Raw genomic sequence first — 26799 nt, forward strand, 5'->3', positions numbered from 1 at the left:
TTTTTATCATTTGAATCGTTTTCAACATGCAAACAGAAAACCCGGTGGGGTAGTCTGTGTATCTAAATATGAAGACACCATGTGTACATAGCAACATTATTTCTTGAACATATGTATTTTCATTTTAAAATATAATGTGCAAAAAAAAAAAAAAAAGCAACAATTTCCTTTTAGAGAGACAATTCTTCTTCTCCATTTAAATTTTCCATAATCTCTGTTGAAGCTCTGCCCCCTTATTATGTTGGCACCAGGATTTAATATCTCCTAGAACAACCATATGTTATGTATTAGAAAATGCCAACAATATGCATCAAATCATTCAAACATAAACTAATCAAGCTTTTCCAGAAAGGTGGACATGATTAACACTATCTTCACGTGAATTCCCATTGTTCTTGCATGTTGTCCACAAGGATAATTTGAAGCAGATGTATGTCATTATTGGTGCAGAGTTCACAATATTTATAACCTTGGAATAAGTTTAAAAGTTAGTATGCCACATGTTCATAAAAATTGTCTACACAGGCGGTAACACGTAACATCAGGAGCAAGCGCATTGTTTAATTAGCTAACCAATTACCTTTCCGTTTGTATAATAATGGTTTTACCCTATGCAAAATTATAATGTATTAATGTAAGCAATTTTATTGTAATGGTTAAAGGAACATGATATGAAGATTTTACTTTAATTCTGCTATATATGGTTATAAAATGAGACATTCTGGGTATGCCAGTTTTAAATTACATAATACAGTACATTTGAATAATTATAAAAATATTTGACAGTTTTGCTAAATGTTGCCGTACTGAACGGAGAAACACAGGTAATCATAATTTGGAGATAGAACAGATGATGTGTCAGTCACTATCTGTTCATTGTGTGAAAGTGCAGCTTTTACAGTATGCACACCTATCATTTGACAAAACCTGAGTCTTGTCTAAATGGCAGCATCGGCTTGTGATTTCTGCAGTATTTATTCACACCTTTGCAAACAATTGCAGTGATTTTCATCAAGCAGTGTGATGATGTTTAAAGGAACGGGAGACGCTGTGAGTGTTGGAACACTTAGTTGTGCAGAGAGGACCTTGCAGCCCTTCAGCTATGGGCTGGTAACACTTGTGCTGGGTAGATGAGCTGGTGTGAAGTCTGCAAACAACCTTTTTTTTCTTTACAAGTGTTAGGCATTATAACTGACTTCCAATAATCAAATACTGCTTAATAGACTGATTGATTTGTTATTTCAACCTTAACTGATATTTGGCGCTGAGCATTTCACTGTTTCATAAATAGATCCGAAGGGTGCAAAAAATGTTATAATGCTATTAACTATTCCCAACTAATGAGTGACTGAAATAGAAGCTATTAAATATTGATTTAATGTAATGTGCCACACATAATGCATGTTTATTTTAGAATGATGTAAACCTCATAATTTTACATTTCACATCACATCATGGACACCGAAGGGAGAATTTATTCAGATTTTTTTGGCAAATACATATCCCTAATGATGCTCTCTGGTTAATCTGTGAAGAGTTGAACATTGTGCAGCCTGCGAGCTTTTCTCTCTGGGATCATGAACAGCTGCTTGCTCATAATTATGTTGTCATTCATTGTTATTTGGAAGAGGAAACTCGTACTGACAGCTAGAATTTTTTTTTTTTGTGTGTGTGTATTTCTGTACACTGTGTATTTACTCACTTGTGTGTACAGTAATGTGAACTGTTTGAGACTCCACTTTAGCTCTGAGGCATTGTTATTGCAATCATTTCCAGTAAAATATCAGATATATGTGCAATCTTTCTCTTTGGGACATTTGCTACCAGAGGCAGAAGAAATAGATCATTTAAAATAGATTTAAGAGCTATAAAAAAAAAAATGAAAGAGGACAAAAAAGGAGAGGGATATGGATTGAGACGGAGAAGTAGAAGGCTGATTACAAGGTGTCAAAATTGCCAGGAGCAAGAAGGTGAAAGCAATCAGGGGTGAGAAGAGTGCAGCATTCGTGAGGGGCAACTAATTATCCATCTCATTTGTGGAGAGAAGCATTTGAGGCAGCTCTAGCCCACTGAATGGTGACAGATTGGTGCGGAGGAGAGGGGAGGTGTTAGAACAATGGAGCCCAGCTCACCATCATTACTGCATGCTAATCAGCAGTGCTTCTGTACCACCAGTCCGTGCTGCAGAGAGTTCGTGGAGACGGGAAGTCACTGGCTTCAGGGGACCACAGTCATTTCTAAGTAGAGAAGAGAAAGAGAGAGAGAGGGAGAGAGAACTGACGCACGGTATAGCTGTTGGCATGCTACCACTGCTTATTTCAGCTCGTAGGTTATCCTATGCACAGACTGAACTCTGTGGCCTGTGCTATCAGCTTGTACTTGTAAGATGAGCTGATTGTGCTGGAGTGTTTTTAAGTAGACTGAGTGGAACAATAGGTCACTGTATGGTGTAATGCTGAATATACATGTGGTAATCTCACGAAAAGTTTGAATTATAAAGAGAAATAAATAGAATAAGTTTAAGACTTTAGACGGTAGCCTAGTGTAAATACCTACTGCTGTATATACCAGAAAATGGTCATGACACTACAAATGAACCTGCTGCCTACAAATGCAGATTATAGTTAGAATAACAAAGCAGTATAAATATAACTAAGGGAACAAATAAGTTATGTAAACAGTTAAAAAGGCCAAAATGTAAAAAAAAAAATACACTAGGTTAATTTTTTTTTTTACTAGATAGTGTATTGTCACATTTTTCAAAAAAATCAGCAGAACACACTGATAAAAAACAAACAAACAAACAAAAAGAATCATATTCATTATTACTGCGATTACTGTCATGTATGGCCACAAGCAGGGCTGCCACACAACAATAGTTCCTAAAGCTATTGAAAGCAGCTGTGTTTTTGAACAAGGCAATTTAAAATTTCCACTGAAGTAGTAACACTTTTTCATAGTCACAGTCTAAAATAGTAGATTTGTCTAATGGTAACGTTATAAAATCCAGTGTTGATTAACAAAGAACACTATGACTTTAATTGCGTAGCCCTGAAACCAAAACTGTAACTACATTACCACATTATTTGTTTTTCTGATGCTTTTGATGACGGTTTGTTTACAATTTTTGTAGACACATCTGTAAACATTCATACATTTTGAGGTTTGCAAAACAGGGGTAATGCTTATTTTCAATTTTTAACTCAAACTTAAGCATTATAATAGTAAATCTACTTGAATTCAATGTGGTCAAAAATTACGCATTTGTCCTTTAAATATAATTCACCTGTTCACCAGTACTTACACTTTTCTCCCATTTCATTTTGTTCACATGGTTACAATTTTATACTGCATTTAATATATATTTTTCATATTCCTATCGACGACACATCTGGGTATATTTAGTTTCTGATGTTAATTGAGATCAAGCAATTGATGCTCGCGATATATAAATATTTAAAATATTTCAGCTCCATTAAACAAACAGACCTTTTTCTTTATTGGCCAGTAATTGGATTATAATTGCAGTACACAATAGACAGATGAAGCACCATTCCACTAAGTAATTATTTTCAACAATTACTCCTCTAAATATTATATTTCTAAATAATCTAACAACGCTTATCAGATCATGCCATTGCCAGGAAGATACAACACAAGTGAGAAAAAAAAGAGATGCTAAAGGGTTTAATCAAACTGAAACAAAACAGAGAGATAGCAAGTGGATGAAGGTCACCTGGCTAGAATGCCCTCTTCACATCAATGTCATTTAGATAATTAACAACTTAGGAGAGAAGCATATTCAACTGTCTGTGCACTGGTCACCGTTGGCATGAGAGACTGCCAACTCTCATGGCGTTGCGAGCTGAGAGTATCACCTCACAGTTGTCTTGCCATGCGTTGGGCTCCTCGTGCTCTCTGTGCAGAAGTGGTGGAGCTGACTTTGTGTTCGATTAAATGTGTTGAAGCCATTGCTGCCTGTGCAAAGTCTCAGAACAGCCCCGCTCCATTGTGTTTGTTTCAGTGCTGGTCTGAGAGCCCTGATTTCTGGAGCAGAGATTTGGCAGTCACAGCAAGTGATGACAGAGGCAGTGGTGAGATCGCACCCAGAACCCCAAAGGAGGCTCACGTTTCAGGCGGATGAGAGTCTTGTTCAATACACAGAACACAAAAGCAATGATCAGTGGGGTTTGCTGATGCCATTGTTCTAAAATTCACATTGTTCAGCCGCCATAGTGAAGACAATTTGTATACGATTACCAGGGGAGAGCTGGAGTGTTGGACATTTGTAAACTTCTGAACTTTTTGAAGACATTTGGCTGCCAATTTAAAATAACTGTACGCCTGAAAGTCTGGCTCTCAAGATGTCATCCTCCTGTTATTTCATTGTCACTGTTAAATTAGTATAGGTTGCTTTTCTTCTTGACACATGGGGGTGGGATTGAGCATGGGGATGTTTGTGGGAGGGTAACTTGCAATTCAAGGGTTAAGGCAGCATGAAAGAATCCATTCTCGGTTTAATGACCTAGCCTTGCTGGGCGAGGACGACAGGGAACATACTCTTGACTTGTACTGAATTTGCCAATTAACACCTCCAATAACAGGCTGCCTCTGAACATCACCAATGTAGAGAGAGGAGGAGCAACTCTCATGCACTTTGTTTTTCAGCCTCTGATCCTGTAATGATAAGGTCTGTGATTTCTTCATGCGCTGAAAATTATTTTGCCTTATCCACAGTTTGGTACATTTTCTTTCATAGTAGAATTTCGTATGAATTGTTGCTATAGCTTTGAGATAAATCCTCAGTTCATAAGCTGTGCAGTGACTGACTATCACACTGGCAATGATGTTGGAAATATTTTATTCTTCCACGTGCTGCTCGAATCCTTATGTAGTTATTGGACTTTCTATTTTTTGCACACGGCCATATGGCCATGTGCAGCATCAATTAGACACATGGCTGGTATCTAAGATACACTGTGCTTGATTAGCTTTGTCCCTTCTCATTGTTATACAAGAAAACACTAAACAGTGCTGTCCTTGATAGATATATCTGAAAAGATCTGTCCCCTCAAATAAGGCCCCAATTCTAGTCGCCCCTCTGGTTTCACACGTGCTTATCAGACTCCCAAACAACACCTAGTACAGGTGTGAATATCAAAATCCCCAGTGAAAATCACAGTGGGTACTCTTGTGTTGTCTTCAGAGTCCTCTAACATACAGCAATGGTTTTGCATTGGGGCTGTTGGCTAACAGCAACTGCAGAAACACCTTTGGCTAAGTGTAAGGTGGACATCCTTACACCAAATGTGCTTAATGACTGAAAAAATCACCACCAAGATCTAATTGAAAAATGTGCTTAAGTGTACAGTAGCCAGTTATTGCCCAGTACAATCACACCATAACACAGTAGTTTCACAATTCATTAGCAGGTACTTAAACAATATACAATAATTGAAAGATGGCTGCATAATTGATAGCAGTTCTCACCACAGGGAAAGTGCAGTGATCCATCTAATGATAGTAATAAAGTGTAGTGGGTTAGGACACAGAAGATAACACTTGAAGCATGAGCTGTGACAATTGTGACGACAAAGGCCTTGTCTTAACACTTTGTCAACATAACAGTTACACACACTGCAAAGATGTTAAGTCACATTCATGTTAGCAGGACTGAAGGGATTCACGATGTACCTCCTAGAGGTTAGCAGACCGTGGCTCTCTTATTCTCATGCTGACCACCTCTGTGTCATGTGCAGAAGAACCTTTTTAGAGACGCTACATTCAAATCAAATCAATTCATTTATTCAGTGTTTAGAAACCATCTGGCTTGATTAGAGCTGATAGTCATCCTGGCGGGCCAGTTTCCTGACTGACACCTCATAGAATTAGTGGGAGGACGGCTTCATTTACTGTATTTGTTTAGCTCAGATACACGGCTTATCATCTCGCTGTACTCGGAGCTCAGCTACGAACTGCAAAGTCTTCCACAAGCTCCATTTACCTCAAGTCTTTGTTGCAGTATTAAACAGATTCAGCATATCTGGGTTGTTGTTTATTAGTCTTAGATAGTGAGATATAACACTTTTTGTGTTCTCTTTGTGGAAGCTGTGAAAATGGCACGCCATATGTAATACACTTGCTTGCCGTTGGTCTTGCCAATTCCCCCAAGATCAGTAATTCCTGTGCCAATGCTCACACTCTCTCTTTGTCCTTGTGGTTTGATTGAGCTTGTTGGATTGGATGGGTTTCTTTCTGATGCTGTGTCTGGTGCTTAGTTGTTGATTTGATGTCACTCGCAGTCCGGTTAAAATAACCATTTGAACCAGAACATACGTATTCCAATGTACCTCCAAGCTTCTGAAAAGCTGAAAACAACAACAACAACAACAAAAAAAACCTGAATTACACATAGTAAACAGGCGATTCAAAGCAAATGGGAAACAGATATAGATAAACCAAACATATTCCTGTAATGTTTTTTTTTTCTCTTGTAATTCAGCACAAAACAAATTGGCTGCACATTTTGTTCACACCTTGTGTAACCTGGGGATAGTAAGCGTGATTCTCCCTCGTCATACCTGTGACAACAACCTGCAAAGTGCTCCCAATGCCCTAATCTGCAGGGTAGAGACCTGCTGCTGCCGCTGCATGTAGATGTTGTTTTCTTCTTCCTTAGCTGCTTGTCCCTGTGGTTTTTACATTTACACACCCACCAGAATCACACAAGGTAAAAGAGAATATGCGAGTGTCTCGCAAGCCACCAATTTTTTTTTTTCCTATCAAAAACATGTTCTTGTTCAGCAGAAAGCAATAAAGGCACACTGATGGTGTTTGATTTAGAAATGGCAGTCAGACCATGATTTTAGCATCAACAGATGGCCAGTAGATTGGTTTAAATGAGTAACACCACTGCCTGCTTTAGAGTTGGCTCAAGTAGTAGAGTAGTGTACTACTGTCTTATCATATCTCCTTGTGTGAATGATGATGTCACTATGATAGATGCTACTCAAGTGGTATCAGACCTACTCAGTGATGCCTGTAGAGACCATCTCTGGGAGATCCCTGTCTGGTTGCATTATTCAACAATGCTCCTTTACCTCTCAGAGGGAAAGGGGACTGTTGAATATTTGAAAGATAGATTTGATTTTTTATTTAAGTGTATAGACGTAGATGGGAGAAAAAGGGGGGAAAAAAATAGAGTTAGTGCCAGTCGGTGCAGCCTGGATTGTCACCAAGGCAACTTGCCGAGTTTTTCTAACTGATCTATGGGACTTCTTGGCTGTCTCACTGGGGGACGTTTTGGAAAAGTGGGCTTGTTCGAGCACCTTTTGACCATGACGACGAGTTGACGGGTCATTGATCATTTTAGTCTCCTAATTATAGCCACCAGTTGGTTTGGAATTTGAGCAAACCTCCTCGAGTAGAGCTTTTCAGTCACCTAGACATTTCCATGTTTTGCGGCTGTTCCAGTTGCTACTCTCACGGCACCTCGTGGCGCGTTTCAAGAGCTCATGGTTTGTTATAGTGTAAAGATTATGCTAAAATGTAAAAATAGGTAGAAGGTTCGAGGTCTCCTCTGGAATCCTGGGCTGTTTTGTTAAATTCAGTGAATCAATATTTCAGTTGCAACATAAGAAAAGAAATCTGCTCATTGATAACGTACCAGACATTGTGCGAGACAGTGATAGCCTATTTTCAAAACAGCAGTGTTAAAAAAAAAAAAAAACAAAACATGGCTGCAGAACCACTGCTCATATCCTGACGAGCCAAGCTGAGTATTGATCCATCTGGCTCTGAAGACACTGTCATGTCACCTTTGCATTTAAGTGTTATCTTGTCAGCTTCAAATGATCTAGCTGTCAGATCTGGAAAAAGCTGGCCTGTGTGATGCTGCTTTGTCTCTAACGTCCAGCTGTTGCTACAACAATGTCTATCAGCAAGATATTTTAATGTAGTGTTTGGATGGTGTTTGGTTTGCAGTACGTCAAGATTGATGTCTAATCTGCTGATAACTGCTGATAATATATGACTTTATAATTTTACCTGTTAGATGTGATTGTGTGTCTGGACCCCTGTGTATTTGTAGAATACAATTCAACTCCACATTATGCATGACAGTTGATTCTTTAAGTCCACAGTTCCAGTTACCTTTCATCTCATTCTTTCCTCCGTGTCACCCACTCCTTCAGATTATTAAAAAGACAACTTACAATGAATGTTATCAGACGCGCAGTGGCGGCACAAACCAAGTGCAAATTGCTTCAAAATTGATTCCTTCTTTACAGCAGATGTAACTGATAGTTAAAGGGTGAGAATCCAGCCTTGTGGTGAAAGGTCACAAACTCTTTCAACCAAGGTGTGGTAACAGGGTGAAAATTTGAAAGCAAATTCACTCCCTGCTAATGTGGCCTACATCACCCCTAATGATAACACACCCACTGTATTGCACCTACAGCACTAATTTTCATGTTTTCACTCACATTCACTGCAAACGTTTTTAGTTGTTCTATGATTTACTCCCCCTCTCCTTTCTTTCCTCATACATGAGTCAGTGTAGGGTGTCCAATGTTTAATTTAATCCCAGTGTAGTGGTTTATTTTCCTGGTCATTTGAGGAGTGGATCAGTTCCTAAAGGCTCTTGGACATGGCTGCAGGCCGGGAGCTGCTGCAAAGGCAACAGTAGGACACCAGACAGTAGTTCACACTTGTTGGAGCACACTGGTGAGGCTGTGAAGATGGATTCTTTCTTGATTTTACGGTACTGTCTGTCTTTCTCATCTTTCTAATCAGTGTGAAATTATAGCACTGTGTAATATATTCTTTTCTCTATGCCATTTCTGAAACAAACAGCATCCTGTATCACTTGTGCAACTGTATGGATGAAATATTGAAGAAAAAAAAATCCCCTACATCTCTACATTTATTTCTTTATCAGCCTTTCCATTGGCAAAGTTTTTCAAGAAAATAAACTGGTTTCCACGTGTTTGTTTGTGACAGCCTAGATGTGAGTGGTGGAGACATAAATCATGTCACATTTATTTTTCCTCTCAACTTGGAACATGGTTCTCTTCCCTGTAGAATTCAGAGCTGATCATTAACCTTTCCTTTAGTTCCTTCCCTTGCCTGGTCACATTTCCTCTCTATTTGGTTCCTGGCCCCATATGCCACTTTCCTATTTCCTGCCTGCAGACAGCAGGGAGTAGCTCTATTATCACCTTCCTAGAGCTGTCTTTGAATGTGAGAGGCAATTCCATTTCACTCAGCCATGGGGAGGAGGAGGAGGAGGAGGAGAAAAAACACACCATAGAGCACACAGAAATTGGTTTAGGGTTACTTCTTACAGTCGAATGTAAGACTATTTTGTTTTTCTACTTGTACTGCCCAGATTTAAAGGACTATACAGTTTAGCTACTATCTGCTGCGAAGGTGCAGGTTTTTGTAGAATAGTTCCAAGTCAGAGCAAAGGTTAAGTGCTGTGTATCATGTCTGGTTGTTGTCTGCACATTTTATTGTCAAATCCATTTGGAAGTCATCTTTTGAAATATTAACAATCCTAAAGCAGTTATATTACACTACTGTGAAGCTGTGCTAAACATATCGGTAGATGTCTCTAATGCTTTCGCTCTCAAGTGTGCTCTCTCCATTTTGCGACATTTTACTTGAAGCCTGTGTTATTTTTGGGTTTCCCTAAGTCTTATTCCAGCTTTTATCAGCGTCTAGTTCTTTGGAATGGTAGGGCTCTTGACAATATTGCTCCTGGATAAATTAAACATGAGTTACGTAGAGTGATAATCTGTGGGCCTCTCTTTTCACACTGCATTCCCAATGAGCTGTGTGTTGGCCTGGTGTTGTTGCCTGTGATTTTAATGAAGATTATTCTTGTAACACGACAGTCGCCTGTTTGCTCCTATTCTCCCCCAAATATTTTCTCTTCAAACACAGAATTTTGTTTTCTTTCAAAGGATCTGTGCAGCATATATGCTTTATTTTATAAGTAATTCTTTTGCAGGTGTATCACCAGTTTATCATGGTTTTAATTCAGGATATTAAGGTACCAAATCCTGGATGCTGATTAACCAGGTAACAGTGAGTTGTTGTTTTTGGATTAAATATTCATCATCATGTCAACCTAGTTATTGATTAAACAATACAGACACAGCTGTGACCTGGTAATTAGTACTTATTTTCATCCTGTCTAAGCAACGTAGGCTCACATCAAAAAAGGCTAAGCTTAAGTTATTGGACTGGAGCCTTCTGTTTTCTATTGTTCAGGTTTAGGCTGATAGTGCTTGGGAAACCTCATAGGATTGAGTGCACACTTCATGGCATGGCTACTCTTAAAATGGAACTGATGTTTTATAAATAATTTCAAACTTACAAACATCAGCCTCACAATCACAGCGATCCAATGATATTCATTTGGCATAAGTCAGTTTCATTTCTGTGTGCTTTTCATCAGAAATGGCTTAAAAAGTAGAGTTAGTCTGAATTTTTTATGCCATGGGCTTACTGGGGACAGTGGCCATGTTCTTCACTTGCAGACGTCTGACAGTGCATGGCAGCAGAAATAACAAAATGGTCACAAACCCCAACTGCACTCGCTGGGTCACACAGGCTCTTTAAAATTTAAAGAGACTAGCAACAAACCAAACAGTTGATAACAGGCCAGAAGCAGGTGATAAAAGAAGTTTTCGTTGGGACATTAGCCTCTCCACTAACTTTGTGATTCCTGACATTATACCCTCAGCATTTGTTAAGACAAATAATACACAACATTACTCTCAGGGATTGTAGTACCCAAAGGATTACTACATTTTACAGGTGTTAACTTTGCTGCAGAATTGGTATGAGACAAAATTCACACATCTATAATTATGCATGAATTTTATATATCACCATCTGTATTCACATTTTTCTAGTTTTCATAAAGAGGAGAGCTCAGCTGAGCAGTGTGGATAGCTCATGGCTTTTTTTCCCATAGACTTATACTATTATTGCCATAGGAGCATGTTAATTATTTTGTTGTCATTGTCCTGTGATGTAGAAACAACTCATAGCGACAGAAAGACAAAAGTTACAATTTGTGTGTTGCCTAATTTTAGACACATGTTACATAATTGCATTGAATATAAAATGGTATATTAATGATGTGTCACACAGGACTGTGGTTATGACCTTGCGACAAAATTGTATGTTGAATAATAAAAAAGTGTATGAGTTACAAACACAGTTACAAAACAGTAACTGTCAATAGATGCACAGTCAGACAAATTTAAATAATGTAATAAAAATCTTTATGTAAAAATCTTCTAAAAGCTAAATTGCATGGGAAAACACTGTCAATTTGTTTAATTAATAAGAAAGTAATTGGAGTGATACATATAAATGGGTAAACTCAATTTAATAAGCAAATATCTGGTTATATCTGGTTATCTGCTTAATGGTTTTATTTTACTATGCTCCAGATAAAGAAACACATGTATAGATATTTGTTTTGGGTGAACGGTCCCTTCAGTGCAGGCTCAGGTATGGTATTAGCACAGGGTGCCATGTCACCTCTATTTCCACTGAACATCATAATCACCTGTCTTGAGGTTAATTTGCCGTGAGCTTTGTGGTGAAGAATCACGGCTGGGTCTGGTCTGGCTGGGCGACCCTTAAAGGCCATCAATAATGAGCAGGTGTAGGAGTGCACTTCTGCTAGGACGCGTGTCTTGGTGTGTCCAGGGAGGACGGCTAATAAGGGTTTAAAAGCCACAACTGTCCACTCCGCCCCTTAGCAGGCCTCCAGCTGTCTTTTCTGTCAGAGAGCACCCTGATTCCCTCTGACAGAGCAGATCACTGATGGCAGGAAACCACAGGGGGCGATAGTTATGTTAGCATAGCACAAAGCACCACCACACTTTGTCAGATTAGTGGTGCTAGGCAATTAAAGACTTAAGGTAAATAGAGGTTTGGATTTTTTTGTTGTTGTTGTTTTTTTTTTTAAATCAAAGAGCTGCAGAAGAAGAGAAGAAATACTTCACTTTGATTTATTGATGGAAATTGCAATGTGACGTCTGGCAAACAACATATAAATAACTTAAAGGCCATCTTAAATGCATTCCCATGAAATTTTTAGTGCCGCTGTAATATAAGCCACTACCTGTCATGAATCCCAAATAACCTTGGCTCTATCCTCTTAGTTCAGCCCAGTGTGCCTCATTCCTTATTACTGGCCTGACAAGGAAATGTTTACCCATCCGACAAGAGACAAGCCATTTCATAGTCGGAAAAAGCAATTTCACCTGACTGGAGTAGCACACTATGTCCCCATATCCTTGCTGGCTATAATTTTGTTGTCATTTTGTGTGCTGTGATCATATCATTGAAGTGACAGTACTGGGCATTAGGTAAAGTCCCTAAGCTGGTGCTCACTTTCAGGCTTTTTCTCTCCTTGTCATTCACATTGATTAGATTAGACCCAGGTGGCGAACAGATTCCTTTGGCACAGCAATAAAAAATGGTGATACAACGCGCTTGAAAAAAAGCACATTGTTTTACGCTCAACTCAACATTAAGAAAAACACATAAATTTTTAGGGTTATACAGTATATTGTTGTATTTTTTCAGATTATTGAAGGACGTTTCTCACAGAGATCTCTCAAAGAGGTTTGTTGTCATTTTATTTTATACTCTACCTGCACTGACATATTGTGGACATATACATGCACCTTTTAAAATTTAAATAAAAAAAAAATACAATTAATTTGGAGTAGAACTAGCATAAAATAAGGAGCCTGTGCATTGAGCTCAGCTGGTCACTGGAAGATTTGCGCAAGGCAGGGGGCAGAGATCCTAACCTGCACTATACTATCTCCCAAGGGACAAGGCTGGCCATGGGCATAACAAATCAGCCCCCTCCTCTTTGGTTATGTCCACTAGCTGACTGAGCCAATGAAAAAAGAGAGGACAGAGTCTGATAAACAGGCACCAGAGCACCTGGGGAAACACACTGGGTTGCTGCACGGGTGATTCAACAATTGGTTTGTTCAGGGGGGGAAAAAAAGCAAGCTCGTTTTGCTTATTAAAGATCAGTGTTGGAAGTGAACCATAATGCTGTAATGAGGAGAGCAGAGTGACCTCTTTTGGTTGGGCACAGACAAGCCTGTGCTTGTATATTTCACAGGAATAGATTGCTGGACCCTATAGCCCTACTGTAATGACCCCTCTTGTTAGCTGCAGAGATTCATGGTTGTTCATTAGAGGCACAAACTCGTGGATGTACCCACCAGTGAAACAGGCCTTGATTGGTTTGGTCTTAACCTTATCTGGTTCAGATTGTTCTGCGCACACTTGCTGGTTAATGACACTGCAGGATAACTAAACCAAAACTTACTCAGTGAAGTGGAAATAATCTGTTTTTGATGCCTTATGTTGTACTAGACAACTTTATATTAACAAGGTGTTTCTAATATTTTGCCTGCCCTCATTTGCATACATGAGAGGGACAGATAAACATTTCTTAATATAATACAACTGAATATATCTCCATTGACTACAGTTTTAAAAAACACTACAGTGTTGAATCAACACCTCTCTGACACTATCAGCCTCATAAATGTTGCATTGAATTACATTATTATTCAGGTGTACCAGAAACTTAGAAATCCAGCACAATTTAAAAAGACCTTACAATCATAGAATCAACTGTACATCAACCCACTCACCTTGAACAGAAGTATTTGTTCAGTTGGTGATAACCTTGTTAGTAAGTTTAGCCAGAAGGTTTAATGTTTATATCAACTGCAGCCACTCTCTGCATTGGAGACACTATCAATTTCAGCAGTGTGCTTCAAAACCTTAGAAATAACCATCCTGATGAAGTTTCATTACGCTGCAGTTAGGAGTTCAGGTGGTCTGTTAAAGTAATTCAGTGATGGAAAATGATGTGGTTTTATCTTGGCTACTATTTTCTCTTTTAACTCCTGCTGCCAACAATAAACTCATACCCTTGTTCTAATTGTCAGTTATCTGAGAGATCTGCATCCTGCTGAAATCATATTTGATCTTTACTTGAATATATTTTGTGGGATTTTTTTTTCTTTTTCTCAACATCAGACTTACTATTAGCGTCAACTGGCCTGTAATAATTAGTCTTACAAATACTTCTCAAAAAATGAATGTAATTTATGTTAAAAATAATTTAAAACCAACAGTCCCAAACACATATGTTTTTTTTTTTTTTTTAAGGTTTTCCTTTACTCTCTGTGAGCTGTGTTTGCCAGGGCAGTCCCGTTATCAGTGCACTGGTTCATAACTTTAGTGCATGAAATATTTACCAGCACTGGGACTCATAAACACACCTTCAGTGGGACGCCATGATTTCACGCTATATCACAAACATTTTAAGGCATCAGATGCACTGCCTGTCATGGACTGTCATTTTTGGTGTGTTAATAATATATCTTGGTTTCTTCGGCAGACATACTTTGGCACTCATAGCACATAAATAGGTAAATAACGCGGATAAATAGGTAAATAACGCAGTTGACGTTACAGCTGACAGCAGGACACAATCTTTAGAACCATTACACTTTTATTTCATTATGTTATATTATTTTTGTTGATATATATGTTACATAGGATATATATATATATGAAGAAAAAGGCGGAGTCCATATGCTGTAATCAAATATAGGCCCATGTCAAGTTACAAACAAATCACTTTGCGCACAGCACTCCTCATATTGTCCTAATTAAGAGCTGTCTAATTAAATTACAGCCTTGAGTTAACCAATGGCAGTACTTGTTTCATTAGCAAAGCAGTGAGAGTGATGGAGAGAAAAATCCTTCCTGATTGCAGGATAGTGTCAATTGGCTAATTTGCTGCCTTCGGTTCCTCAAGTCATAGCAAGGCGTTTTCATAGTGTTAGATTAGGAAAGGCGTGCGCAAACGCTTGTGATATAGGTTGAGCTAATAGTGGCTTCCTATTGAGCTATGCAGGTCGAGAATTGCATCTCGCCAGCGAGTGATCTCTCCAAGAAATTTATGAATGTGGGCAGTGGCTTTTCGAGCTCCGATGGATCAGAGCTTTCGTTACAGGACCATCCTATTATATCTGCGAGTGACAACCTGGAGAGAAGTTCACCTCTGAAAAAAAACTCTAGGGAGATGACGAATCAGTCAGAGGCAGACAATTTTCCCGACTCCAAGGACGCATCAGGGGACGTCCAGAGGGGCAAACTCTCTCCTGATCTTCACGGAGTCTCTGACATCCGTCATAATTTCGATGGATCTGCAGGAGAAAGGTGCATTTTTTCTCCATCTACCCAGCCGCAGCCAGTCTCAGCAGCTCCCAGTGCCATGTTCCCTTACCCGAGCCAGCATGGACCTGCGCACCCGGCTTTTTCTATTGGAAGTCCCAGCCGTTATATGGCCCATCACCCGGTCATAACCAATGGAGCTTATAACAGCCTTCTGACCAACACTTCTCCTCAAGGCTACCCGGGAGCGGGCTACCCTTACGCGCAACAGTATGGACACACTTACCAAGGAGGGGCTTTTTACCAGTTCTCTTCGGCGCAAGCAGGACTGGTTCCGGGGAAAGCGCAGGTGTATTTGTGCAACAGGGCCCTGTGGCTGAAGTTTCACAGACACCAAACAGAGATGATCATCACAAAGCAAGGACGGTAAGTGTGCGCACACACGCTGATCTGTCTCACACCTGCACAATTAATCCATTTTTGGCTGCATCACTGTCAAGCTTCTGTTTGTTGAAAATGAATGTCTATTATCACCGAATCCCCATTTTCCCCATAACGGATTTGACTTGAGACCAAAGCAAGCTGATAAGAAAACGGGGAATCTAATCTGATTTTTCTGCCTTTTTTTTTTTTTTTTCTAAACCTGCGTTTCATTATTTTTCCACAGACGAATGTTCCCGTTTTTAAGCTTCAACATTTCTGGCCTTGACCCAACTGCTCACTACAATATATTTGTGGATGTAATACTTGCGGATCCAAATCATTGGCGATTTCAGGGAGGAAAGTGGGTGCCATGTGGGAAAGCAGACACAAATGTAATAGGTATCATATTCTTTTAATTATTACATTTATTGCACATTCATTGCACAAAAAAAAGAAAACGTGCATTTAAACCACAGTAAGTGGTTAGAATTTAAATTTTGATGGAAAACTAAATTATTTAATAATAATCAATCATATACACGGTTTCATTTTTCTGTTCTTTGTATATTCTTTATAGGAAATAGGGTTTACATGCACCCGGACTCACCAAACACCGGTGCGCACTGGATGCGTCAAGAAATATCATTTGGAAAGCTAAAGCTCACAAACAATAAAGGTGCCTCCAACAACACGGGGCAGGTAATGCAACACTATATTGAGTGGTTCCATTTTTTTTTTCTTGCATAATTAATTCATTAAAACAATCAATAAAAAAACTTACTTTACTGCATCGCCTTTTTCATTTGATGTGGTTTACTATTACCGACTGAATCATTTGCAGCGCAACAGTTGTTTTATAATAGTGAGAAATGTCATCTAGATCTGTTTAATGCCATGTTTTAATCGTTTATCAAAAGTTTGAAAGCAAGTTTCTTTTCACCGGATCTCCAGATGGTGGTTCTCCAGTCTCTTCACAAGTACCAGCCCAGGCTCCATGTGGTGGAAGTAAACGAGGACGGGACAGAGGACACCAGCCAACCAGGACGAGTCCAGACTTTCACCTTCACAGAAACGCAGTTCATCGCCGTCACAGCTTACCAGAACACCGATGTACGACCGCGTCATATCTGACACCACACTGCAAACACCCTGACAAGTCTATCGCATATCCATATATTACTGAAAGCGGAGTTTTCTGCTGTTTAAGATGTTAGTTTTACTTTTTTATTTTATTTTATTTTATTTTAAAACAAAGCACAACGAAGTGGATTTGAATGGAAGTCGAGAGAAAAAGTCTTAAATTCTAACAAGAGGTTGATTTTTTAATGATCTCATCACACACACACACACACACACACACACACACAATGAGAGAGAGAACTAAATTGAGAAAGTATTTTGGGATTGACTCTGCATTGCTCTGATCTCCACACACAAGTCCTGCCTTTCTGATAAATCTATCATCTTTCCACAGATAACACAACTGAAAATTGACCACAACCCGTTTGCTAAAGGATTTCGGGACAACTATGACACGTAAGATTATCCTCTTTCCCCTTTTATTTATTTATTATCATCATTATTATTATTATCATTATTATTATTCATTCGTTTGTCGTTTTGTTACACGCTGCTGTAATTTGATTCAGATTATTTCTTAATGAAAAGGTTAAATTCACTTCTATAACTCTGCTGAATAACCTATTTACTGATTTTTTTTTATCTAAAGTACATGGGGGCTCAAACGATTTCGAAAATGAATCGGTTTTGTATTGAATGCAAATGAAACAAGAGGTTTTCATTTTAGCAGACAGAAACATCATGTGAATACTTGACAAAAACAAACGACATTAATAAGCAAACTTTCTTTAAAATCGTTCTGTTTTAAGCTGTTGATTCATGTGACTTCAGCACGTTTGCTGACGATTTATAATAATATCTATGATGATATAAAAAATTTTATTTAACATTGATTTTTATTTTTATTTTTCGTTTAATATAAGGCTGTTGAAATTTCGGATTTCTTCTCTGACGAGATGTGATATTGCACACTAAATAAATGAACTGGTGAAATGGAGATCAGCCTACGTGTCTTTGATTGCGAGATGACCAACTATAGCGCACAGTGTGTAGTTTCTGAATTGTTTCTGTTTTTCTCTCCATCTTTTCAGTGTCTACACAGGCTGCGACATTGACCGCCTAACTCCATCACCGGGTGACTCTCCGCGATCACAGATCGTGCCGGGTGCGAGATATGCCATGCCTAGCTCTTTCCTGCAGGACCAATTTGTCAGCACGTATGCCAAATCTCGCTTTCACCCTGGCGTGGGGACTGGTCCTGGCACGGAGCGCAGCGTCCCACTCGGCAACAGCTTGCTATCCCCGCAGCAAACCGAGGAGCCCACTGTTGCCACCCCCCCGCAGCGATGGTTTGTCACCCCTGCCAACAACCGACTGGACTTTGCTGCCACGGCATACGACGCCGCCGATTTCGCCGGTAACGCGGCCACCTTGCTGTCCTACGCAGCGGCCGGAGTGAAGGCTCTTCCCCTGCCGACTGCAGGCTGCTCCAACCGGCCTCTTGGCTATTACGCAGACCCGTCCGGCTGGGGAGGACGCACGCCGCCGCAGTACTGTGGCGTAAATAGCAAATCCAGCTCGGTCTTTTCCTGCTGGCCTAACTCGATCGGTGGCAGAGCGGGCACCAACTACCTGGCCGAGGAGGGGGACTCCATAACCACAGAGAGATCACCGCTCGGCGGCTCGGAGGAGGCCAAACCCAAAGACATGACATCTGAGTCGAGCTGGATAGAGACGCCGTCCTCCATTAAGTCCATTGATTCGAGCGATTCTGGTATCTTTGAACAGGCCAAAAGGAGGAGAATCTCACCGTCTGCCACGCCAGTTTCAGAGACAGTGTCCCCGTTAAAGTCTGAGCTGCTGGCACCGAGAGAGTGTGAGAAGAACTGCACAAAGGACATTGGTTATTACAGTTTCTATCCTCACAGTTAAAACCAAGAAAACTATCTATCTATCTATCTATCTATCTATCTATCTATCTATCTATCTATCTATCTATCTATCGGTTAGTCAATAAAAACAAAACAAGATGATAAGGACTGCCACCTCCTCAGTTAATGGCCAAAGTGTAAATTCTTCCACATAGTGACTGCTCAGACCTCTTATGGGTTGGGCGCTTTCTTTTCACACTGTTAAGTAACAAAAACAAACACTGTAATTATGAATATAATGTACATACTATTGGACATTTGGTGATAGTGATTGGATGTAAAAAAATAGATTAAATCTGATTCATTCTGTTAAGTAGCCTAAACTGTTAGTATAAAAAAAAATGATTTTGAGGATCTGTACATGAAATGTTCTTGTGTAGCATATACTGGCATAATAATCAGTGAAAAAAACAATGTATTTTGTACTTTATTAAAGCAGTAGGCTACCAAAAGTTTATGAGATCACTGCTACATTCATGATCCATGTGGTTAAAGAAGTTATAAATGTTGTTTAATGTAGACTTAGGGTCTTATTTATTTATTTATTCATTTCAGATGGTTATTTTTCATAGCCTGTAAGCTCTGCTGTTGTGAAAATATCTGTATCTGCTGTAACGTGATTGAAACATAATAAACGATGTTATCATCAGGACAAGTAAGTAAATTTTTATTCAATATCGTAATAAAACCTAGATGCTATTAATTCATTTTCACATAGACGAGGAGTTTATATTTGGCTGTTTTTCATGAACGCATCTTTTTTTCCCCCCACAAATACAAAGCGGCTGTATCAGGCTGCATGGAAGCGCTGATCGATGAGAAATGGGAAACATTTTGATCTAAATATCGGGTCTATTGGATACCGTGTGGAAAAAAACCCCAAAACAACAACAAAAAAACAAAAAAAACAAAAAACAACCAAAAAACAAACTACTGGTGGTTTCAAAAATCAAACAAGCTCAAACAAAGAGGGAACAAATTTAATGCGAGAATATAGGAAACACATATGTCGATGTGTAACGTTTGTACCCCTCATAATTCAAAGTGATTCAAGTGGTTGTTAAAAATAATATTATTTCTTGATAATAATAATAATAATAAAAAGAAGTAGGCCTACCTGACTGAATGGATCTGCCAACAGACTGACTCAACAATAATGTTGCAGCAGCATTTGGTTGGAATGACTTTCAACCATTTGCCAAGAAATTAAGGAGGGTGAAAACTTTTTTGTGGTCATAGGCCTATCTGAAAAAAAACTGTGAAGCTGAAAAGTTTTCTGTCCGACGGCCAAAGGAAGTGACACATGAGAAGAAAGTCTCGATTGTGTTCAAATGTGCACAGACTCGCAGGAGCCGGGGGATGCATAAGGACAAACTCCACAACACAAGATTTTATAAAATACATGATGAAAGTAAGAAATCCTTTTAAATGTCATTGAGTACAGATTGATGGGTTAATTCCCGATTGAATAATCCGACCCCTGTTTATGCTCTGCCTTTATAAATAGCGTAATTTGAAAAATGATTGAACGCTGATACCAAATTAATGAAGTAAAGAATACATATAATTAAAACTGACGCATAATAAACTCAGTATGTACCTAATTGGAATTTCAGTGTGAAGGAGATGCTCACAGCTGTCGATAAGAGCTGTGCTATTTAGCTTGTCACAAAGAGAGAGAGAGAGTGTGTGTGTGTGTGTGTGTGTGTGTGCTCACTGACAGGCAGCGATGGGCCTTCCCAGGGATAAACAGCAGATGGCGATAAATGAATGCAGGTCCTGTGATCGCGCAGCTCTTCAGTGAGCGGCTCGGGAAGATCTCGGGAGGTCAGTGCAGTCCAGGGGCAGCTATGAGGAAGCGCACAGATTTTTTTTAATTACTATTTATTAATAAACGAACTTCTATTTATGTCTCAATTAGAGAAACTGTGGTTTTCCTCTGGATCCAACTGCGCACGGATTGTGATCTACACCAGATGGCGGCACTTTACTATTATTAAAGGCGTCCCTGCTGTTAACAGGACGCGGAGCTGCAGTGCCAAATGTGTTTTCAGCAGCAGTCCCCAAAGCTCTGATGAGCACAACCAACAGGCTCGTAAACACTCTTTCCTCCGACAGTCAAAAAGAAGTGTAAGAAGTCGCAAGTCCAAGTCACAGCTCAAATACCACCGTGCAAATAACAAAGAATAAATGACAAAGAGGATCATCTGCTGGTATGTGTGGCTGGAACACCTGCACCTGGAGGATTGCGGAGGATTGTTCATGCTCAGGTTCAGCAGGCTACTTCAATACAAGCCACCTTTGTCTTTTTACAATAATCTGCAGATATTGGTCCGCAGAGGAAGGTAGAGGAGTCAGGGTGAAAATGTGCCAACAACTGCGGCTGAGGGGGAAAGGTGATCATTTCAGAAGCTTAAAGCTCAAAACAAAGACAATAATAAACAGCTTTTTAAAATAAATAAATAAATAAAAAAAATTATGAAATCACTTCCATTTTGAGAATTTTTCATTTGGCATTGATCCCTTCCTGTGTGGGTTTACCCTGAGTTTCACTATTTTTATTCACTGAGATGTACTGCATGTGGCTTGGACTTAGCAGTAATAGGCTACATCTTCAACACAGATCTATTGCTTTCCATGCTCTGTTTATTTTAAGGTCAGAGGAGGATGCTCCAGAAGACAAAAAAAAAAAAAAAAAAAAAATCAGCTGTCTCAGTCAAGCAAGTCTAAATTTTATCCTCTAGACTACAAATTCCCTGGGGATAATCACTTTGTGCTACATAGGCCCACCATTTAAGAACGATGCAGTTTATAATTTTTTAATTTTCAATTAATGGTTTTCTGGCTTTTTGGAGCTCACTTTCTATGGACTGTGAGTGAAGTAGTATTGTGTGGGATATGTGTGGAAAAAGAGTCTGGGACTGAGGGACTGCGGCATTTTCTGTTAAAATAGTCCATGAGTAAGCCTGTCCCCACTGAGTCATATGAAATAGTTGTATAACCAGCAACAACAATTAGTTTGTGGAGAGAACACGGTCTCTGCTGATTTTTCAGTATTGTGTGCTGTCAGCTGGTCTTCATCATCCCTGTGTATGAAACAAAGGCTCAACATTTCAGCAGTGACGCGTCCACGTCAGCCATGGCAGGGATGCGCTTTTTTTTTTGTGTTTGAGTGTGTGTAGTGGGGCAGCGTCTGAGAAGAGCTAATCACCTCGGGCTGCTGACCGACGCTGATGTAAACATGTGAGCGGCTGTGTGGTCGCTCAGTCACGGCCACACCTGACGGGGATTTACACACAGCGGAGAGCTCTGCTCCATCCCTCTGCTGCAGTCAGGCGCTGACGGGACACGATGGACACCACGGACCAGGGTGCTCAAATAGAGCCGCTGCTGCCATCGGTAAAGAGCACTGATCTTTTGGGACGAATGTTTGTTTGCGTGGATTGGTATGTCAGGCTAAGCCAGTGTGCTACATATTACGAGATGTAATGTTAAAATGTAAAAGATGCTCCAGGAGGCAGACGCAGAGTGTTAAAGTCAGTATCCTTCCACAGGTGGTGATACAGCTGCTCCCTGTGGAGCTTTTACCTGCAGAGCTCTACTTACTTAACAGACAATTACTGTGTCTCTGGTTAAGAGCAACGACAGTTTGTCAGCTTGCCACATGCTGCTATTACGTTATTGATTGAAATGTTATTTATGTGGTGAAGCCAAAATATGAGTTTGTCTTTAGAAACATGTGAAAGTTACTTTCACTGGTTCTTTTTTTTTTATGATGCAGTTTTACAATAGGACTCTATGCTGTAGGAGTGATTGAGTGAGGTCCATTACTTTGTGCGATATAATTTTATACAGACAAATCCCTGTTGTGACAGATGTCCTATTAATATAGTAAATTCAGACAGAAGTGACCTTGTGTCATCTCATCATGTAAATAAATTATCCGTTAGATTAAAGTTCATGTAAAATGCAGTAAATATATATGGAAAGGATGCTGCTCTGTCATAGCTGCCCAAATGCAAACTGAGGCAGCTCACACACAGATATCCTCACAAAGTCAAAAGCTATTTGAACATTCTCTTTTGGATAAATTCTTAGATCCAATCCAGATAAAAGAAAATAAAGTCTCTCAGGGGATATTCTCAGAGAGACTTAGGCCCATTCCCATTGGTCTTTGCTGATCACTTTGGAGGAGATTTGTTGTCATCATCCATTTGCTGTTTACATCAAAACAGATTTTTCCATTTAGCCGATGGTTTTAGACTGACAGGCTTTTGGTACTACTTTTAGTGGCTTTGGCTTCAAAATGTTAGGTCACAAACTGACCTCAAAAGTCACTTAACATTTAAGAATTTAAAAATAACAATTCTGAGTTAATGTTAATGTTTTGGGTGGCTGATTCCCACAGTCTGGACCTTTCTAGATTAAATATTCATCAACCCTTCTACCTGTTAAACTAAAGTGATGTTTTTTATCTTCCAGGTCAATTCATACTTTGCCTCATCAGTTGGGCGTAGAAGTTTGGTGAGTTACATTCCCTAGATTGTATGACTTCTATTACCATGAGGGTGGAAGTTAAAATCAAAAACTAGCATATATGATATGCATTTTTGTTGCCTTTAGGTAATTGGTTTTTCTTTGCTCAAATTCTCAAGAGTGCAAGTAGAGGACAGTCTCTGCAGGGGCTGCAGAAACAGTTCCTCTGGTGTGACCAAGTTGAGTCAATGCAACATGACAAGCTTTTCTTTATCTTTACAGTATGGAGAGAGAGAGACGAGGCTCAATATGAACCACACTTTGTCTTTGATAAGATGCTGCTGGGCAGAAGCACTGATGTCACAGCTATAATCTCATGGGTCTGGTTGCTCTGTTGATAGATGCTCAATCACAAATTGCAGCTGTTTGACACACCAGAAGGGCATCAGTATTTACCAGGCATGGTATGAAGCAGGGCAGCAGGAATTTGTGCTACAGAGCTCAGCTTTTAGACTACGCTGCACTCTGGCTAGCCTGATTAGATGGCACAGGACACAGAGGAAACGCTCATGGATCCTGAAAACTCACAGGCTCCTTGGATCTTCACACAACAGGTAGGACAAGGCTTGACTCTGAGGATCTTCATTGCTCTTACATTATTGAGCTCATATTCTAATAGTTGTGTGGTTAACAGAGGGGAAGGTGTATGCTTTCAGAGATCAGAATTAAAGGATAGTTTATATAGAGATCGTTATCTCTATGTGTCCACAATGAGTGTAAAAGTCTGACAAGACTGTCCAAAAGTGAAACAGAGCTTTTTCCTGCTGACCCTATCTTGCAGTTAAGATGCCTGAATGAGGGGGAATGAGGGGGGAAGCAGATATTAAGTTTGACAAAATGAGGACTCAAAGCTGCAAAAACAGGACTAATCCATCCTCTTACAGGATGTAGAAGAGACAGCACAAACATTTAAGGATTACAGTGCATTTTGCACCACATGGAAGCCTGTGAAGTTTATGACATTGCTGCCACTGATGGTTCCAGGTTGCCACAGCTCTCTGTAAGGATCGGATCCAAGTATGTCCCACATCATGTGATATCACTTCAGCTGTGTGGTCAGCCAGTCCTTTGTCATGATTTTGCTGATCAGTAGTTGATCATTAGTCTAAAAAGCAGCACTGGGCTTTAGTTTTGCATGGGCTGTAATTGGACCACTATACACTTGTACTACTACATAGGGGTGGCGAATTAAAGGAATAACCTGAAAAATGAGTAGAGAAACAGGATGACAATGCCCCCATCCATGTGGGATGAGGAATCAGTGAATGGTTTGATGAGTATTTTGTGAATCACATGCTACGGTCACCAGATGTGAACATTTATGATTGATTGAACATCTGCTAGAGTTTGGATCGACATGTTAGACAGCGCTCTCTACCACCATCATCAAAACCTCAAATGAGGGAATATCTCTTGGAAGAATGGTGTTCATTCCTCCGTTAGAGGTCAGAGACTTGTAGAGTCAAAGCTGTTCAGACAGCAAGTGGTGGCCCAACACCTTACTATGACACTTTATGTTGGTTTTCCTTTGATTTGTCACCTGTTGCTATGTACAATACTTTTCTTTGAATTCCTGTTTTTCTTCAGAACTGAGTTTGTCTTGAGAGTGTAGTTCATTGATCTGATCTAATTCAGATCAGAGCCCATCTTTCCACTTGTGTGTCTGAAAATAGTATCAGTGAATCAATCAATAGTATCAGTCTTCTATGGTTAGATGTCGACATGTGTTAACATCCTTGCATCTCTTTTTCCAGTCATCCCACTTAAACAGCACAAAAACATAAAACAGCTTAGTGTATGAGTTGTGGCTGCCCCTTAAAGTGGATATCTGTTTTGAGAGGGCTTAACTGATTATAGAGTATTTATTCAAGAATATAGGGGTACAATAAGCTCTTCCATAGGGATAGTTTTCAGAATAGAGATGGTGTATTGTAATTTATATTCAAGATGCTAGATATTATACAATGTTTAAATGTTACCATTGTGTGTGAGCACAGACCACAATTAATATAGGCTAATGTGGCTGGTGCTTTAGTAACGAATACTGGCAGTTTAATCTGAGCACGGAGGCTGATCCACGCCCTGTGTATTTTTAGACAGATTATCAACATCAGCCAAGTGACCTGCCAGCCCATGTGGCACTGCAGCTGTGACCAGCAGCACCCTTCACTATAAAAATGCTTTGATGGTCATCCGGTGGTCAAGATGGCTCAGGGAAAAGCTGGTATCAAGCATTTTACAGGATAAAAATACCTACTGTAATAAGTGCTCTGAATCCATTTGGCTCTGTTGAGGAACAGCCAACCTCCGTGAATTTAGAAGCTCTCCCTCCAGCTCTTAGTATGTGTTTGTTTTGCTCTCTGAATCCCAGCTGTTGCTGGTTGGATTTAGGGTGAATGGAGTGTCAAATGAGTTTTACACTTAAGTCCATACCACTGGTGCACTAATCAACACCAGAACGGTGCCCGGCTCTGACTCGTAATCATGTCATAATGTTGGCAGTGTTCAGTAGCCTCACATCTCACAGATTGTTAGTTAACATCATAGCAATTAGTTATTTTAATGAATGCTTGTAGTAGTATTTATCTTGAGCTCATCATATGTATTCATTCATTGTTCATATTCATAAGGATTCTCAGTTCAATCACTTAAAGGTGAAGGGCATAGTCGGTTGTCTGTCAGTCCAACACTTTAGTCCAGAGATAACTACTGGATCCTCCTGACAACTGGTAAAAGAGATTAAGCCTCTACAGAGGATCAATCCTAATGATCTTGGAGATCCTCTGTCACAATTTCAACCTTCACCATAGACTGTAAATAAAGATGAATGCATCCTCCGTGAAGTCATCTAAAGATTTCTAAAGGGCGGTTGTGAAGCACAGACGGAGCAAAATCCGCGGTCGCCATCTTGGAAATGTCTGACCCTATGTGCCTCCCGGCTAATAAAAAAAAAATGGGGTAAGAGGAGCCGAGACTTTGGTGCCTGTCGGATCAATAACCGCGATAAGTATCCGCTCCGGTTGGCATCGTTAGCACAACTGGTCGTCTGGGCATTTTACTCGAAAGCTAACCCAAGGCTAATGCTTTTGCTGGCTAATTAGCTAGTTATAACGAGCTAAGCTAACAAGCCAGGTAAGGCGAAAGCTGACACAAATACCTGCCAATTAGTGTTAACATCAAGAAAATATTACTATAATTTCACTCACCTTGTCAGACAGGAGCGCAGACTTCCTCACATTATGTAAGCCGTAGTATTTATGTGATATCCGCATGAAAAATCCTCCAAAAGGCACAAACACGGCCGAGAGGTCAGGTTCAGTGACTAACCCTATAATTAGCTGAGGTGACGCAGAGTAGACGGCTAGCAGCTAACGGCTAGCGGCTAGCAGCTAGCGGCTAGCCGCTAGCAGCTAACAGCTAGCGGCTAGCAGCTGTGAGGGCCTCACCTGTCACTCAAGGCGTCCATGCATAACTTTAAGCATCAATAAAATTTAAACGGGTGGTTGTCATGAAGGGGGAAATTACCTATGCAGACCAAAACTGTTTTTGTACCAGACTGAACATGATTATTTCTGATGTA

At 39.8% G+C, this 26799-nt stretch overlaps 1 protein-coding gene and 1 long non-coding RNA gene across 4 annotated transcripts in view; one reads left to right on the top strand and one right to left on the bottom strand.

Annotated features, from left to right (window-relative positions):
* Window positions 1-122: 122 nt before the first annotated feature.
* Window positions 123-26618, bottom strand: LOC139617892 (uncharacterized). Its single transcript, XR_011689524.1, has 4 exons — window positions 26426-26618; window positions 20405-20531; window positions 2133-2237; window positions 123-264 (listed from the first exon to the last, which is right to left on the bottom strand). It is a non-coding gene; the product is annotated as an uncharacterized lncRNA (long non-coding RNA).
* LOC139615498 (sodium-driven chloride bicarbonate exchanger-like) overlaps window positions 1951-26799 on the top strand; it is a 42639-nt gene continuing 17790 nt past the window's right edge. For 2 of the 3 annotated variants that reach the window (XR_011687532.1, XM_071473524.1), the window contains exons 1-2: window positions 20586-22082; window positions 23166-23207. Coding sequence is in view for 2 of the 3 variants with exons in the window: in XM_071473524.1 (XP_071329625.1) it covers window positions 22035-22082; window positions 23166-23207 (90 nt within the window). In the remaining variant the exon portion in view is untranslated. Of the gene's footprint in view, window positions 15676-15916; window positions 16072-16249; window positions 16372-16623; window positions 16783-17146; window positions 17209-17843; window positions 18627-19994; window positions 20029-20585; window positions 22083-23165; window positions 23208-23701; window positions 23774-26799 lie in introns of those variants that run through there. The other variant, XM_071473535.1, reaches the window with a different exon arrangement.

The sequence above is a fragment of the Trachinotus anak genome, unplaced genomic scaffold, assembly GCF_046630095.1.
Source record: "Trachinotus anak isolate AG129_WGS33_773 ecotype Australia unplaced genomic scaffold, CSIRO_AGI_Tana_v1 ptg000001l, whole genome shotgun sequence".
Taxonomy (NCBI): domain Eukaryota; kingdom Metazoa; phylum Chordata; class Actinopteri; order Carangiformes; family Carangidae; genus Trachinotus; species Trachinotus anak.